We start from the raw sequence: 18,578 nt of genomic DNA, 5'->3' as shown, positions 1-18,578 counted from the left end.
ATCAGTACTCATTCTGAATACTGCAGTAACATCAGAACTCATGCTGAATACTCAGAAACATCAGTACTCATTCTGAATATACTGCAGAAACATCAGTACTCATTCTAATACTGCAGAAACATCAGTACTCATACTGAATACTGCAGAAACATCAGTACTCATACTGAATACTACAGAAACATCCAGTACTCATTCTGAATACTGCAGAAACATCAGTATCATTCTGAATACTGCAGAAACACAGAATCATACTGAATACTGCCAGAAACATCAGTACTCATACTGAATACTACAGAAACATCAGTACTCATTCTGAATACTGCAGAAACATCAGTACTCATTCTGAATACTGCAGAAAAAATCACGTACTCATACTGAATACTGCAGACAAACATCAGTATCATTCTGAATACTGCAGAAACATCAGTACTCATTCTGAATACTGCAGAAACATCAGTACTCATACTGAATACTGCAGAAACATCAGTACTCATACTGAATACTGCAGAAACATCAGTACTCATTCTGAATACTGCAGAAACATCAGTACTCATACTGAATACTGCAGAAACATCAGTACTCATTCTGAATACTGCAGAAACATCAGTACTCATACTGAATACTGCAGAAACATCAGTACTCATTCTGAATACTGCAGAAACATCAGTACTCATACTGAATACTGCAGAAACATCAGTACTCATACTGAATACTGCAGTAACATCAGTACTCATACTGAATACTGCAGAAACATCAGTACTCATATGAATACTGCAGAAACATCAGTTACTCATTCTGAATACGCAGAAAACATCAGTACTCATATGACTACTGCAGAAACATCAGTACTCATTCTGAATACGCAGTAACATCAGTAATCATACTGAATACTGCAGAAACATCAGTACTCATACTGAATACTGCAGAAACATCAGTACTACTGAAGATACTGCAGAAACATCAGTACTCATTCTGAATATGCAGAAACATCAGTACTCATACTGAATAATGCAGAAACATCAGTATCATACTGAATACTGCAGAAAATCATATCATACTGAAACTGCAGAAACATCAGTACTCATACTGAATACTGCAGAAACATCAGTACTCTACTGAATACTGCAGAAACATCAGTTACTCATACTGAATACTGCCAGACATCAGAACTCAGCGGAATACTGCAGAAAACATCAGTACTATTCTGAATACTGCAGAAAATCAGTACTCATTCTGAATACTGCAGAAACATCAGTACTCATACTGAATACTGCAGAAACATCAGTACTCATACTGAATACTGCAGAAACATCAGTACTCATTCTGAATACTGCAGAAACATCAGTACTCATTCTGAATACTGCAGAAACATCAGTACTCATACTGAATACTGCAGAAACATCAGTACTCATGCTGAATACTGCAGAAACATCAGTACTCATTCTGAATACTGCAGAAACATCAGTACTCATACTGAATACTGCAGAAACATCAGTACTCATACTGAATACTGCAGAAACATCAGTACTCATACTGAATACTGCAGAAACATCAGTACTCATACTGAATACTGCAGAAACATCAGTACTCATACTGAATACTGCAGAAACATCAGTACTCATTCTGAATACTGCAGTAACATCAGTACTCATACTGAATACTGCAGAAACATCAGTACTCATACTGAATACTGCAGAAACATCAGTACTCATTCTGAATACTGCAGAAACATCAGTACTCATACTGAATACTGCAGAAAGATCACACGTATTCATTTGAATACTGCAGTAACATCAGTACTCATACTGAATACTGCCGAAACATCAGTACTCATACTGAATACTGCAGAAACGTCAGTATCATACTGAATACTGCAGAAACATCAGTATCATTCTGAATACTGAGAAACATCAGTAATCATACTGAATACGCAGAAAAATCAGTACTCATAAGAATACTGCAGAAACATCAGTACTCATACTGAATACGCAAAACATCAGTACTATACTGAATACTGCAGAAACATCAGTACTCATACTGAATACTGCAGAAACATCCGTACTCATACTGAATACTGCAGAAACATCAGTACTCATATGAATACTGCAGAAAATCAGTACTCATACTGAATACTGCAGAAACATCAGTACTCATACTGAATACTGCAGAAAATCAGTACTCATACTGAATACTGCGAAACATCAGTACTCATTTGAATACTGCAGAAACATCAGTACTCATTCTGAATACTGCAGAAACATCAGTACTCATACTGAATACTGCAGAACATCAGTACTCATATGAATACTACAGAACATCAGTACTCATACTGAATACTGCAGAAACATCAGTACTCATACTGAATACGGCAGAAACATCAGTACTACTACGATACGCAGAAACCTCAGTACTCATACTGAATACTGCAGAAACATCAGTACTCATACTGAATACAGACAGAAACAGCAGTACTCATACTGAATACTACAGAAAAATCAGTACTCATACTGAATACTACAGAAACATCAGTACTCATACTGAATACTGCAGAAACATCAGTACTCATTCTGAATACTGCAGTAACATCAGTACTCATACTGAATACTGCAGAAACATCAGTACTCATTCTGAATGATTTCCCAGTTTAGGAATCCTAAATGAGGGTCCAGACCCTCGCTGCTTATTACAGCGCTCCCTGCTAGAGAAATCAGTCGTTTGACATTAAATATTCATTTAAAAAGGATTTTATTGATTAAAGTAAAACTCTTATTTCATAAGTGACCAATCAGAGAGTCTGCAGCAGGTAGTGCCCCGTAGCAGGAAGTGGAACAGGAGGGTGTGTTGGTGTGTGTAACGTCCCGGTTCTGGAGCAGACCAGACCCCCAGACCAGCAGACCAACACCGGCGATGACCAAGGCTCTTTCACAATAAAAACACTTCCTGATGACGAGGGCTCTTTCACAATAAAAACACTTCATGCAACGTCTTCCTCCTCCCTTTGAAAACAATTACCTAACTACTCCAGGTCAGAATACCTGCTTTACAGGTACAAGTACTGCGTCTCTGACACATTTAAGGGTTCCACCTGGCTTAGTGTGTAAGTGACTAACTTTCTTCTTTCTAGGTGGAAGCGGCTGCTGCAGACCCAGACCCAGACCCAGACCCAGACCCAGACCCAGACCAGAGGTCCTGTTGTTACCCCCAGAGGTCCAATAACAAAGCTGTACTGCAGACACTGGTCCATAGTACACGTTATACAGTACAACAAGTATAAAAACACTGCAAACCAATGCTTGCTGCAGGACAAATACCCTTATGAAAGACAACTGTGTCCCTTCTCTGTCATCTAACGCTTCAATCAGTCAGAAGTTCCAGTTCAGGCCTTAAAACCCAGAACTGTCCCTTTTAAGGGAAGATATTACACGAGTTAAATACGCCTCGGTGTGCAAAACAGCTTTTATTTTATTTATTAATAACTACTTGTCTGTTGTCTGGTGGTGGTTTTGGGCTAAGAGGCTTCATTCTGTACTGAATGTCTTCTTCTGTGGTGTGTTGGAAACTTAATGAAGACGTTCTCAAAAAAAAAGAAAACCAAAGTGTCCCGGTCACTCTGACACAAAATGATCAGGTTTAAGTGAATTTGTTCTGATTCAGCAGCTGGACCGATGGAGTTGTTGAGTTGTTGGGTTTATCCCTCGGTTCGTTGGTGTTGACGCAGCATCTTGTAACACGGACGGTGTAAATGACGTAGCGTCCGTGACGTTGCCGTGGCGTTTTGGACGGAGACGGTCAGTTTATTTTGTTTATTTAAGCAGGAAGTCCCTGGAGACAGAAACCTCCGGGACAAGACGGCACACCAGTCACAATTTAAATAGACATACAGCATGGTCTCTCTCTGTAGAAATATGAATTAAGAAGTATAAGGAGTGTGTATATGTACATGATCTACACAGTTAAAGGATTTCAGATCAGTATTACTGTATTAACTGCTCTTTAATGTTTTATATGAAGCCCTCTGATTGGCCGTCAAAGCTCTGATTTAGAGGTCTTAAGGAGCCTCGTGTGTGGGGGGTCTGGGGGCAGACCTGGACCTGTCTGCCTGTCTGAACGGATGGACGGCGGTGCCGGGGGTGTGGGACGCGGGTCTGGACAGGAAGTGGTCTTTCTTGCGCTGGTACTCCTGCTGCTGGACCAGACCCTGCTGGTGCTCCCTCTCCCTCCTGGGCCCTCTGCTGGAGCTGGAGCAGAGACGGTGTCTCACCTGGGACTGGAGGTCGGAGCGGTAGGACTCTGCTGCAAGCTGCAGGCTGCAGGACACACACACACACACATACACACAGAGTACATACACACACCACACACACACACAAACACAACACACACACACACACACACAACACGACACACGAGATACATACACCACACACACACACACACAAACACACACACACCACACACACACATACACACACAGAGATACATACACACACACCACACACACAAAACACACCACCACAACACACACACACACACAGAGAGACACACACACCGGATACATACACACACACACACACACACAGACACCACCACACACCCAACACACCACAACCAACACAAGAGACACACCAACACACGACACACACACACACACACACACCACACACACCACACACACACACCCACCCACACACACACGGACACACACACACCCACACACACACACACAAACCACAGAGACACACACACACACATCACAGACCACAACACACACACACCACACACACACACACACACACACACACAGAGAGACACACACACACACACACACACACCCACAACAAACACACACAGAGAGACACAACACACACACACACACACCACACACACAGAGAGAGACACACACACACACCACACACAGACACAAACACACACAGAGAGACACAACAAACACACACACACACACACACAGATATATACAACACACACACACACACACACACACACAGAGACAACACAACACACACACACACACACAACAGAGAGAGGAGACACACACCCACACACACAGAGAAACACACAAACACACCACACACACACACACAGAGAGAAGAGACACACAGACACACACTTACTTCGTGCTCAACTCACATTGAGTTGTTTAAATGTACTTATATTATTATAATATTTTGGGATTTGCTCTTATTCTGAAAATCTCTTTTCTGCAGCCCTGCCAACTGGCGGCTAGTCGGTTTGTGTACAGTAACCATAGCAACACTCAGAGCAGACTGTAAGCCGTAAACAGGCGAGAGGTCGTAAACTGTCACAAACTGCAGTAAAACCCTGAGACGCAGATTCTGAAGTCTTCTAAAACCTGAATAATATCCACATAGGGTTTTAATCTAAAGATGCAGTATCTAAGTCTATTCATTGTTCTGGATCTCCAAACAGCGTGTGCTGTTACAGTATATGTAAATATTAATATTATTATTAATATTATTATTAGTATTAGTATTATTATTATCTTCCTACTGTCTTTCTTTTTTCTCTCTATACTGTAGTTTTCTTGCTGAAAACAGCTGCTGGAAATTTCAATTTCCTTTCCCCAAAAGATGAATAGAGAGTGTATGAGTGTGAGAATGTCAGCGTGCATGTGAGTGTGCACGGTGACGGGGGGAGGGGGGGGGGGGGGGGTGAATGAACTGGTCTTTACCGTCTTTTCTACTCGTCCTCCATCACCTTCATCTCTTCCACCGCTCTGTTCAGATCGTCTCTCTCTTTGGACAACTCCACCTGACTCTGCAGTGTCGCTCCACTGCACACACACGCACACACCACACACACACACACACAGGAACACAACACAACACACCACACACACACACACACACGCACACACACACACCACACAACACCACCCCACACACGCACCACACACACCGCACACCACACACACAACACACACACCACACCACACACACAGGAACACACCCACAAACACAAAACACAACCCACACACACACACCACACACACACACCACGCACACCACAACACACACACACGCACACACCACACACACACACCACCACACAAACACGAACCACACACACGCCCACACAACACACACACACCACACACACACACAAGGAACACACACACACACACACACCACACACACTCACACACGGAACACACACACAAACACCAACACACACACACACCACCGAACACACACACACACACCACACACACACACACAGACAGAACACAGACAGGAACACACACACACACACACACCACACAACCACACACACACAACACACACACAGGACACCACACACACACCACACACAACACACACAACACACACAGGAACACACACACACACAAAAACACAAACACCAACACACACCGACACACACCACACACAAACCAACAAACACACACACACAACACACAGACAGACACACACAGGAACACACACACACACACACAACACACACACGCACGCACGCCACACACACACACACACACACAGACACAATACACACACACACAGACACACATAGACACACACAGACACACACACCACACACACACCAGACCACACACACACATCAGTGTGTCTGTTCAGTGTACCAGTGTCTCTACATAGTATCTGTATATCTGTATATCTGTATTGACTGTGACATACATAATGCACCTTGTTGCTAAGTGCTGTTCCACACACATTCAATTAGACATGTAATATACTACCCTCGAGTCACCCCAGTTAATGATAACTGTTCAGGGAACACGGCCCCTCTAAATGTTGTGAATGCGTGATGACGTGGGACGTTATGAGGTTGGCATTAGGCTCAGTCCTTATTCTGTATTCTATGGTTTTCTCCTCTTGAATAAACGAGCCACGCTTTTCGTGTGCTCAACGTGAGAACGTCTCTTGCATCTTGCTGCAATTTCCACACATCTGTATATCTGTATTCCAGTATCAGTGTCTCTATATAGTATCTGTATATCTGTATATCTGTATATCTGTATATCTATGTATCTGTATTCCAGTATCAGTGTCTCTGTGTCCCCACCAGCAGCAGATGGCCTCCCACCATCAGTCTGGTTCTCCAGGTTTCTGACTCTAATAAAGACGTTTTCCTCGCTACTGCATCACCAAATGCTTGTTCTTTGGGAGAATTCTCTTATTGAGTGGTCTAGACCTGTTCTATCTGTAAATTATAGAGTGGTCTAGACCTGCTCTATCTGTAAATTATAGGGCAGTCTAGACCTGCTCTATCTGTAAATTATAGGGCAGTCTAGACCTGCTCTATCTGTAAATTATAGAGAGGTCTAGACCTGCTCTATCTGTAAATTATAGAGAGGTCTAGACCTGCTCTATCTGTAAATTATAGAGAGGTCTAGACCTGCTCTATCTGTAAATTATAGAGAGGTCTAGACCTGCTCTATCTGTAAATTATAGGGCAGTCTAGACCTGCTCTATCTGTAAATTATAGAGAGGTCTAGACCTGCTCTATCTGTAAATTATAGAGAGGTCTAGACCTGCTCTATCTGTAAATTATAGAGTGGTCTAGACCTGCTCTATCTGTAAATTATAGGGCAGTCTAGACCTGCTCTATCTGTAAATTATAGGGCAGTCTAGACCTGCTCTATCTGTAAATTATAGGGCAGTCTAGACCTGCTCTATCTGTAAATTATAGAGAGGTCTAGACCTGCTCTATCTGTAAATTATAGAGAGGTCTAGACCTGCTCTATCTGTAAATTATAGAGAGGTCTAGACCTGCTCTATCTGTAAATTATAGGGCAGTCTAGACCTGCTCTATCTGTAAATTATAGAGAGGTCTAGACCTGCTCTATCTGTAAATTATAGAGCGGTCTAGACCTGGTCTATCTGTAAATTATAGAGAGGTCTAGACCTGCTCTATCTGTAAATTATAGAGGGGTCTAGACCTGCTCTATCTGTAAATTATAGAGAGGTCTAGACCTGCTCTATCTGTAAATTATAGAGAGGTCTAGACCTGCTCTATCTGTAAATTATAGAGAGGTCTAGACCTGCTCTATCTGTAAATTATAGAGAGGTCTAGACCTGCTCTATCTGTAAATTATAGGGCAGTCTAGACCTGCTCTATCTGTAAATTATAGAGTGGTCTAGACCTGCTCTATCTGTAAATTATAGAGAGGTCTAGACCTGCTCTATCTGTAAATTATAGAGAGGTCTAGACCTGCTCTATCTGTAAATTATAGAGTGGTCTAGACCTGCTCTATCTGTAAATTATAGAGCGGTCTGGACCTGCTCTATCTGTAAATTATAGAGTGGTCTAGACCTGCTCTATCTGTAAATTATAGAGCGGTCTAGACCTGCTCTATCTGTAAATTATAGAGAGGTCTAGACCTGCTCTATCTGTAAATTATAGAGTGGTCTAGACCTGCTCTACCTGTAAATTATAGAGTGGTCTAGACCTGCTCTACCTGTAAATTATAGAGTGGTCTAGACCTGCTCTACCTGTAAACTGTCCTGAGACAACTCCTGTTGGAGTAAAAGGTAACGTAATGAAGTGTATGGAGTTGTTTACGTTTGTGTTGTATCTGCAGCCTGCGAGCCTCCATCACTTCCTCCATCAGCCTGTTTCTGGCCTCTCTCTGCAGCCGGCTCTGCTCCGCCCGTCTGCTCCACACCTCCTTCAGTTTCTCCTCCATCAGCTGCTCCGTCTCTGCCTCCTCCCTCTTCTGCTTCTCCAGCTCCGCTGATAAATACTCGCGGTAGCGCCGCTGCTCCTCGCGAAGCTCCATCTACACCACACACACACACACACACACACACACACACACACCACACACACACACACACACACACACACACGTTTCAATCACTTCCTCTTGTCACATCGTAGAAAAGCACAGTGCGTGGGTGTGGTCTAGACCTGCTCTATCTGTAGATTATAGAGAGGTCTAGACCTGCTCTATCTGTAAATTATAGAGGTCTAGACCTGCTCTATCTGTAAATTATAGAGAGGTCTAGACCTGCTCTATCTGTAAATTATAGAGAGGTCTAGACCTGCTCTATCTGTAAATTATAGAGTGGTCTAGACCTGCTCTATCTGTAGATTATAGAGTGGTCTAGACCTGCTCTATCTGTAAATTATAGAGTGGTCTAGACTGCTCATCTGTAAATTATAGAGTGGTCTAGACCTGCTCTATCTGTAGATTTATAGAGGGGTCTAGACCTGCTCTATCTGTAAATAATAGAGTGGTCTAGACCTGCTCTATCTGTAATTATAGAGAGGTCTAGACCTGCTCATCTGTAAATTATAGAGGTAGACCTGCTCTATCTGTAAATTATAGAGCGGTCTAGACCTGCTCTACCTGTAACTTATAGAGAGGTCTAGACCTGCTCTATCTGTAAATATAGAGGGTCTAGACTGTGCTATCTGTAGATATAGAGGGGTCTAGACCTGCTCTATCTGTAAATTATAGAGTGGTCTAGACAGGCTCTATCTGTAGATTATAGAGCGGTCTAGACCTGCTCATCTGTAAATTATAGAGAGGTCTAGACCTGCTCTACCTGTAAATTATAGAGAGTCTAGACCTGCTCTATATGTACATTATAGAGTGGTCTAGACTGCTCTATCTGTAAATTATAGAGTGGTCTAGACTGCCTATCTGTAATTATAGAGTGGTCTAGACCTGCTCTATCTGTAAATTATAGAGAGGTCTAGACCTGCTCTATCTGTAAAATTATAGAGGTCTAGACCTGCTCTATCTGTAAAATTATAGAGCGGTCTAGACCTGCTCTATCTGTAAATTATAGAGCGGTCTAGACCTGCTCTATCTGTAAATTATAGAGAGGTCTAGACCTGCTCTATCTGTAAATTATAGAGCGGTCTAGACCTCTATTAAGTCCAGGTGTGTTTACCTTCCTGTGAGCTGCTTCCTGTCTCTGGTCCGTGTCCTGCTGCAGCAGCGTCTGCAGGATGCTCATGTCCAGCTGCAGCTGGTCCTGCTGCTCCCGGGCCAGACGCTTCATCTTCAGCCGTAGACCCTGATCCAGCTGCCGGCGGCGCTGCTGCTGCTGCTGCAGGCTCAGCTGGTGCTCACGCTGCAGCTGCAGCTGCTGCATCTGCTGCTGCTGGAGCTGGGGGACACACAGGGACATGTTAACATCTCTGCTGCTGGAGGACAGGGACATGTTAACATCTCTGCTGCTGGAGGACAGAGACATGTTAACATCTCTGCTGCTGGAGGACAGGGACATGTTAACATCTCTGCTGCTGGAGGACAGGGACATGTTAACATCTCTGCTGCTGGAGGACAGAGACATGTTAACATCTCTGCTGCTGGAGGAGAGACAGAGACATGTTAACATCTCTGCTGCTGGAGGACAGGGACATGTTACAGGGTGGCTACAGGTATTAACAAGTTACATTTAAGACTTTTTAAGACTTTTTAAGACCAATTCTAAATGAAATTTAAGACCAAATTTATGATGGAAAAACAAATTGGAAAAGTACAGTAATCTTTCCAAGTAAACACAAAATTAACAGTATGGTAAAAAGGACAATAATCTGTTGAGTTTAAGAACATTGACTTAATGTGTGTAATGCAAAAGCATAACACAAAAATGTAATTGCTGTCCTAATTTATATTAATACATATTTTCAGAACATTTGGGTCCCGTGAAAAAATTGTTATAACATCAAGTGAAATAACATGAATATTAAAAAAAAACACTGTTCCTTTTGAAAAAAAAAATAATTAAATGCCAATTCCAGCTGCTTTTAAAATGCAAAGACCTTATATGATTTGGCCTAACAGACACAGAGAGAGAGAGAGAGAGAGAGAGAGTGAGAGAGAGAGAGGAGAGCGAGAGAGGAGAGAGAGAGGAAGAGAGAGAGAGAAGGGGAGAGGAGAGAGAGAACTCAGATGGATGGGTTGCAGTTTGTGGAGGGACTCATGGAGAGAAAGTAGACAGCAGTGTGTATGAGTATTTTGCGGTGTGGGAATGTGTGTGTGGTGTGTATCTATCTATAGGTGTGTTTTCAGGTCTCCAAGTGACCATTTTTGTTCAAGTTTGATGTCTACTCATGAGCTTTTGTGAATATACTTGTAAAACAATTCATATTCTATAATAAAAAAAAAGTGACTTTGCACTTGAGCAAGCCTTCCCAGCAGAGTGTCCTTACCAATTATAACGAACACGCACATGCAAGTCCAGCGTTTGCTTTTGGTTGTCTGGTTCAGTGTCTGTCGAACATAATTACAAACGCACCGCATTTCTGGACTTTGTGATGAGGTCTTTTTTTAATATGGCGCCAATCCAAATTTAGCCCGTATTGGTCTTGTCTTTCCAGAGGTAAATGACTGTACAAGCCTTGAATCTGGAAGCATTGCTTGGAACACTTCTTCAGTCCCGTCATTTGACCTGCATGAATTGTGTCTTGTCACGGTCCTCAGCCCGGATGTTGGCGTAGAGCCACAAACTGCTCGTAGGTCAGCTGGCGTGTTGCTGTAGATTTCCCGCGTAAATCTAGCGTTGTAGCCGTTAACATCGTTGCGAGCGGGGGAGCAGAAACTAGCCAGCGGGGGGGTGCTGGCGTGCTTTACGTAGTCTCTGTTTTTGCTTTATACGTGTATTCCACGCTCTGATCCATCGCCCAAGTTTGAAATCGATCCCCGATATATACATATGATATAGTTATCAAATTATATACTGTGTATATATGTATATATACACAGTATTATAATATATACATATATAGTATATATACACAGTAATATATATATATAAATATAATATGTATAATATATATATAATGTATATATATGTATATATATAATATATATACATATATACCCTATATATATGTATATATGTAATATATATTCATATATATCTATGTATTATAATATATACACAACATTATATATATGAATATTTGTAGATATTAATACCAACCATGAGCGCGGCCTCCTCCTCTCTCAGCTCTTTGTGTCTCCGTCTCTGCTGCTCCGCGGCCTCCATCTGGGTCCTGATGGCGTCCCGCGTCTCCAGGTTCCGGTCCTGCCGCTGCTGCGTGTCCTGCGCTGCCTTCAGGTCTTTGGCTCGCCGGTCGGCCTCCCACAGCTCGGCAAACAGCTGATCCTCCTGCTGCTGGAGCTGCTGCTGCTGCAGCCGGGTCTCCACCTGGGCCTCCCGCTCCACGCACACCTCCTGCTCCCTCCGCCGGCTCTGCACCGCCCGCAGCTCCTCACACTGGTCCCTGGACACAGGACTTAGATACTTCACTGCAGGACACACTGGTCCCTGGACACAGGACTCAGATACTTCACTACAGGACACACTGGTCCCTGGACACAGGACTCAGATACTTCACTGCAGGACACACCGGTCCCTGGACACAGGACTTAGATACTTCACTGCAGGACACACTGGTCCCTGGACACAGGACTCAGGTACTTCACTACAGGACACACTGGTCCCTGGACACAGGACTCAGATACTTCACTACAGGACACACTGGTCCCTGGACACAGGACTCAGGTACTTCACTACAGGACACACTGGTCCCTGGACACAGGACTCAGATACTTCACTACAGGACACACTGGTCCCTGGACACAGGACTCAGGTACTTCACTACAAGACACACTGGTCCCTGGACACAGGACTCAGGTACTTCACTACAGGACACACTGGTCCCTGGACACAGGACTCAGATACTTCACTGCAGGACACACTGGTGCCTGGACACAGGACTCAGATACTTCATTACAGGACACACTGGTCCCTGGACACAGGACTCAGATACTTCATTACAGGACACACTGGTCCCTGGACACAGTACTCAGATACTTCACTGCAGGAAAGATACTGGTACACACTGTGATAATACTCCACTGCTTCCAAAACTTACTGCAGTACAAGTATTATAAGTGAAATATCGCATAAATATAAATAAAGACTTTTTTCTCAAAATATTTCAACATTTACATTTAATATTGAAATATTTAAAAGAAATCTTGAAACATTTAGATTTTCTATTCTTGAAATATTAAATTTTTTTTATCTTGAATTATTTAGATTTTTTTCTTGAAATAGTTCAACTTTTTTCTTTTCTTTTAATGTGCAGGAAGATCTCATCAACGGGGTCTGGTGGTCTAGTGTGTGTTTAGGGAGTCTACAGAAGTTACCTTCCACTCAGACTGGGTCCAGATGCTGCTGGACGTATCGATAGTGAGCGGGCTGTAAGGCTTTTAATGTGAAAGTCTGGAGGAAGTGGACCTGTGTCCAGATGCTGCTGGACGCATCGATAATGAGCAGGCTGTAAGGCTTTTAATGTGAAAGTCTGGAGGAAGTGGACCTGTGTCCAGATGCTGCTGGACGCATCGATAATGAGCAGGCTGTAAGGCTTTTAATGTGAAAGTCTGGAGGAAGTGGACCTGTGTCCAGATGCTGCTGGACGCATCGATAATGAGCAGGCTGTAAGGCTTTTAATGTGAAAGTCTGGAGGAAGTGGACCTGTGTCCAGATGCTGCTGGCTGTGAGGCTTTTAATGTGAAAGTCTGGAGGAAGTGGGCGTGTTTACCTGAACAGCTGATCCATCTTCTCTGAGACGATGCGCTGTCTCTCCGTCTCTCTCCGCTGTCTCAGAGCTTTCGCTCGTTGTCTCATCTTCGCCTGTCTCTCCACCGACGTCTCCATCTTGTCCTCCATCTCCTGCAGCAGCTGCTGCTCCTCCGCCTGCAGCAGCACGCGCAGCCTGGAGAGAGACAGACGGGGGCGGGGGGGGGGGGGACAGAGGCAGGCAGACAGACCGAGACGGGGGGGGAGAGACAGGTGAGAGACAGACAGCCAGGTGGAGATCAGATCAAAGTAGAAAACAAAGTAGCGTCACATGCGTCCAGTACTTCATAACGTCAGTGTGTCCCTGTTCAGACACATCGGGCCTGATGCTCCTGAGTCCCTAAAACACTGTGATGTGTAATACATGTGTCAAATATACATGTCTAATTATGTAATAAAGTAAGAAAAAGCCAGAAGAGGCTTAGCCGCCGCTCCGCTGGCTGTATTACTTCATGTTCTATTTGTTGAGTCCTTGCTGTCTTCACTGATCCATGTCCTGACGGTGGATGTGTGAAACGCAGTCGGTTTTTATCTGGAGAGTTAAAATGACAAAAGAATCTTGAATAAGAGATAATTTGACATTTTGTGTCCCTCCAGAGACGAACCTGTCCCTCCTCTGGTCCAGGTGGACTTCCTGCTGGTCCAGCGCGGCCCGGACTTGTCTCTCGATGGTCCCTCTGAGGAAGCGTCTCTCAGACGTCTGCAGCCACGTAGTCTTCCTGTCGGAGCTCTGCTGGTGCCGGGCGAAGCTCTGGACCTCCTCCCTGGCGACGTCCTGCTTCTGTCTGTCCAGGATCAGGTGGTCCGCCGGCCTCCGGGACGGGAACTTTGCTCTCTGTTTGAACAGACATCACACACACACACACACACACACACACACACCACACACACACACACACACAGACACACCACACACAACAACACACACACGAGCACACGTAAAGAACACATACACAAACACACACACACACGCAACACACACACACACAACACACACACACACACACCACACAGACACACACACACACACACACACACACACACAAACACCACACACACAGACACACACACACAACCACACACACACACAGAGCACAGTACAGACACATACACAACACACACACACTCACCACACACCACACACCACACACAACACACACACACGCACACGTACAGACACATACACACACACAACACGCCCACACACACACCACGCACACACGAGCACACGTACAGACCACACACACACACACACTCAGATGGTCTAGCTAGTTAAGCAGGTTTAGGACCGTTGGTTAACTAGTTGTAAGTTGGCGACGGGAGTGTCCGTGTCTCACCCACAGACTGGATGTTATTAACGGTCTATGTCTCACCCATAGACTGGATGTTATTAACGGTCTATGGTCTCACCCAAGACTGGATGTTATTAACCGACTGGATATTATTACAGACTGGATGTTATTAACAGACTGGATATTATTAACAGACGGATGTTATTAACAGACTGGATGTTATTAACAGACTGGATATGTAACAGACTGGTATTATAAAACAGACTGGATATTATTAACAGACTGGATGTTATAACAGACTGGATATTATTAACAGACTGGATGTTATTAACAGACTGGATATTATTAACAGACTGGATATTATTAACAGACTGGATGTTATTAACAGACTGGATATTATTAACAGACTGGATGTTATTAACAGACTGGATGTTATTAACAGACTGGATATTATTAACAGACTGGATGTTATTAACAGACTGGATGTTATTAACAGACTGGATGTTATTAACAGACTGGATATTATTAACAGACTGGATGTTATTAACGGTCTAGTCTCACCACAGACTGGATGTTATTAACAGACTGGATGTTATTAACGGTCTAGTCTCACCACAGCGACTGAATGAGGCGTCGGTCCCGTGAGCTCCCGACATCTTGTTCTTCTCTGACTCAGCAGCATTGTGTAAACTTCAAGATGTCGGACGTATCGTCGAGTTATCTCCGCTGTTGATGAAGTTCTGATGAAGTTCTGATGAAGTTCTGATGAGTTACCGCTCAGTCTCTCTACGTTTCACACACCCACAACAGGGCAGGCGTCCCGTTACCATGGCAAACACCGCTGAGGCAACGGCGCCGCTCATTGGTCAACAGCACCGCTCATTGGCCAACAGCGCCGCTCATTGGCCAACAGCGCCGCTCATTGGTCAACAGCGCCGCTCATTGGCCAACAGCGCCGCTCATTGGTCAACAGCGCCGCTCATTGGTCAACAGCGCCGCTCATTGGTCAACAGCGCGCTCATTGGTCAACAGCGCCGCTCATTGGCCATTGTTATCAAAAGTAGGTCAAATGTTTCACACAAAAACACACACAACTCAAAGGTGAGTTCAGATGTGCAATACACACACGGACACACGCACACACACGTTCATACAAACCCACATACGCAAACACACACACACACACATACGTGCGTACACACACACACACGTGAACACACACACACACACATATATACACACACACACACACACACACGTGAACACCACACACACACACACACAATTAAAATTTACAATAACATGACAAAAAACACATTTTACAGAAAATCTCCAAAACTGAAAACTCTAATGTCAAGAAAATACAAAACATATTTCATTGACCAAGTTAACAAAATGAACAAAAAAGGCATTTTTATTAAATCAGTATAAAAACAAAATAAAACAGAAAATATCATGACACTTCACAAATAACAAGATAATCCCAAAACTAAACAGGAACAAGACATAACACATCACACTAAAAACAAACTTAACATTTTACAGATTAAATCCACAAAAACAACATTCAATAAAACATACAGTGGGTACGGAAGTATTCAGACCCTTTAAATTTTTCACTCTTTGTTTCATTGCAGCCATTTTCCAAAAATCAAAAAGTTCATTTATTTCTCAGTAATGTACACTCAGCAACCCATCTTGACAGAAAAAAAAAAAACAGAAATGTAGAAATTTTTGCAAATTATTAAAAAAAAAGAAAAACTGAATATCACATGGTCATAAGTATTCAGACCCTTTGCCGTGACCCTCATATGACTCAGGTGCTGTCTCTATTTCTCTGATCATCCTTGAGATGGTTCTACACCTTCTTGGAGTCCAGCTGTGTTTGATATACTGATGGACTTGATTAGAAAGCCACACACCTGTCTTATAAGACTTACATCCACAGTGCATGTCAGAGCAATGACAATCATGAGGTCAAAGGAACTGCCTGAAGAGCTCAGAGAAGAATTGTGGCAAGCACAGATCTGGTCAAGGTTACAAAAAATTTCTGCTGCATAAGGTTCCTAAGAGCACAGTGGCCTCCATAATCTCAAATGGAAGAAGTTTGGGACGACCAGAACCCTCCTAGAGCTGGCCGTCGGCCAAACTGAGCTATCGGGGGAGAAGAGCCTTGGTGAGAGAGGCAAAGAAGAACCCAATGTCACTGTGGCTGAGCTCCACCGAGATGCAGTCGGGAGATGGGAGAAAGTTGTAGTAAGTCAACCATCACTGCAGCAATCCACCAGTCGGGGCTTTATGGCAGAGTGGCCCGACGGAAGCCTCTCCTCAGTGCAAGACACATGAAAGCCCGCATGGAGTTTGCTAAAAAACACCTGAAGGACTCCAAGATGGTGATAAATAAAATCCTCTGGTCTGATGAGACCAAGATAGAACTTTTGGCCCTTATTCTAAGCGGTAGTGTGGAGAAAACCAGGCACTGCTCATCACCTGTCCAATACAGTCTCAACAGTGAAGCATGGTGGTGGCAGCATCATGCTGTGGGGGTGTTTTTCAGCTGCAGGGACAGGACGACCTGGTTGCAATCGAGGGAAAGATGATGATGCGGCCAAGTACAGGGATATCCTGACGAAACCTTTTCCAGAGTGCTCTGACCTCAGACTGGGCCGAAGGTTTACCTTCCAACAAGACAATGACCCTAAGCACACCGCTAAAATAACGAAGGAGTGGCTTCACACAACTCCGTGGCTGTTCTTGAATGGCCAGCCAGAGCCCTGACTTAAACCCAATTGAGCATCTCTGGAGAGACCTGAAAATGACTGTCCACCACGTTTACCATCCAACCTGACAGAACTGGAGAGGATCGCAAGGAGGAATGGCAGAGGATACCCAAATCCAGATGTGAAAAACTTGTTGCATCTTTCCCAAAACGACTCATGGCTGTATTTCGATCAAAAAGGGTGCTTCTACTAATACTGAACAAGGGTCTGAATACTTATGACCATGGATATTTCAGTTTTTGTTTTTTAATAAATATGCAAAAATTTCTAAATTTCTGTTTTTTTCTGTCAAGATGGGTTGCTGAGTGTACATTACTGAGAAAAAAAATGAACTTTTTGATTTTTGGAAAAAGGCTGCAATGAAAACAAAGAGTGAAAAATTAAAGGGGTCTGAATACTTTCCGTACCCACTGTATTATCACAGTCACAACTCAATACTATTGATATATTTTAACATGACACAAACGGCAAAAGGTGAGTTCAAGTTCTTCTCTACTTGTGTGAAGTTGAAACGTTGAGACGTGTTACCTTCACCTGAAGTTTTGTGCTCGGTTTTTAACATTAACAGCGAACCAAATGCATTTGAGACGTTTAAGTTGCGAGAACACTAATGCTAATAACAAAAGAAAGAAGTAAAAGGTAAGTTCAGACAGGAAACCACACTCGTAGCTACGACTCCTAGATTAATACACCACATATTATCAGGTATATTTGGCGTTAGGTATTACTCTGTCTTGGTGTGAGTTTTTACGCGTTTGTGTTAAAGGGCGAACCGAACATCCTGGACCAAAAGGTTTCAGGATGAATACCGTCCCAGTCCTAATTGATGAATTATAACATGATGAACTGCAAAAGGTAAGTGTAGGAAACTCCCTGCT

The 18,578-nt window shown here is 43.4% G+C and overlaps 1 protein-coding gene across 2 annotated transcripts; it reads right to left on the bottom strand.

Annotated features, from left to right (window-relative positions):
• Positions 1-2,888: 2,888 nt before the first annotated feature.
• Positions 2,889-15,745, bottom strand: cfap53 (cilia and flagella associated protein 53). 2 transcript variants are annotated; one of them, XM_032510498.1, is made up of 8 exons: positions 15,534-15,745; positions 14,234-14,463; positions 13,591-13,764; positions 11,961-12,264; positions 9,921-10,139; positions 8,581-8,797; positions 5,711-5,812; positions 2,889-4,307 (listed from the first exon to the last, which is right to left on the bottom strand). In XM_032510498.1, the coding sequence occupies exons 1-7, from the start codon at positions 15,600-15,602 to the stop codon at positions 5,760-5,762; spliced, it is 1,266 nt and encodes a 421-aa protein (XP_032366389.1). In that variant the 5' UTR covers positions 15,603-15,745; the 3' UTR covers positions 2,889-4,307; positions 5,711-5,759. The 2 variants fall into 2 exon arrangements, with proteins under 2 accessions (XP_032366389.1, XP_032366390.1); XM_032510499.1 differs by having other exon boundaries at positions 9,921-10,103.
• Positions 15,746-18,578: the final 2,833 nt, after the last annotated feature.

The sequence above is a fragment of the Etheostoma spectabile genome, unplaced genomic scaffold (assembly GCF_008692095.1).
Source record: "Etheostoma spectabile isolate EspeVRDwgs_2016 unplaced genomic scaffold, UIUC_Espe_1.0 scaffold00569830, whole genome shotgun sequence".
Taxonomy (NCBI): Eukaryota; Metazoa; Chordata; class Actinopteri; order Perciformes; family Percidae; genus Etheostoma; species Etheostoma spectabile.
This window is presented reverse-complemented; position numbering and strand designations above follow the sequence as displayed.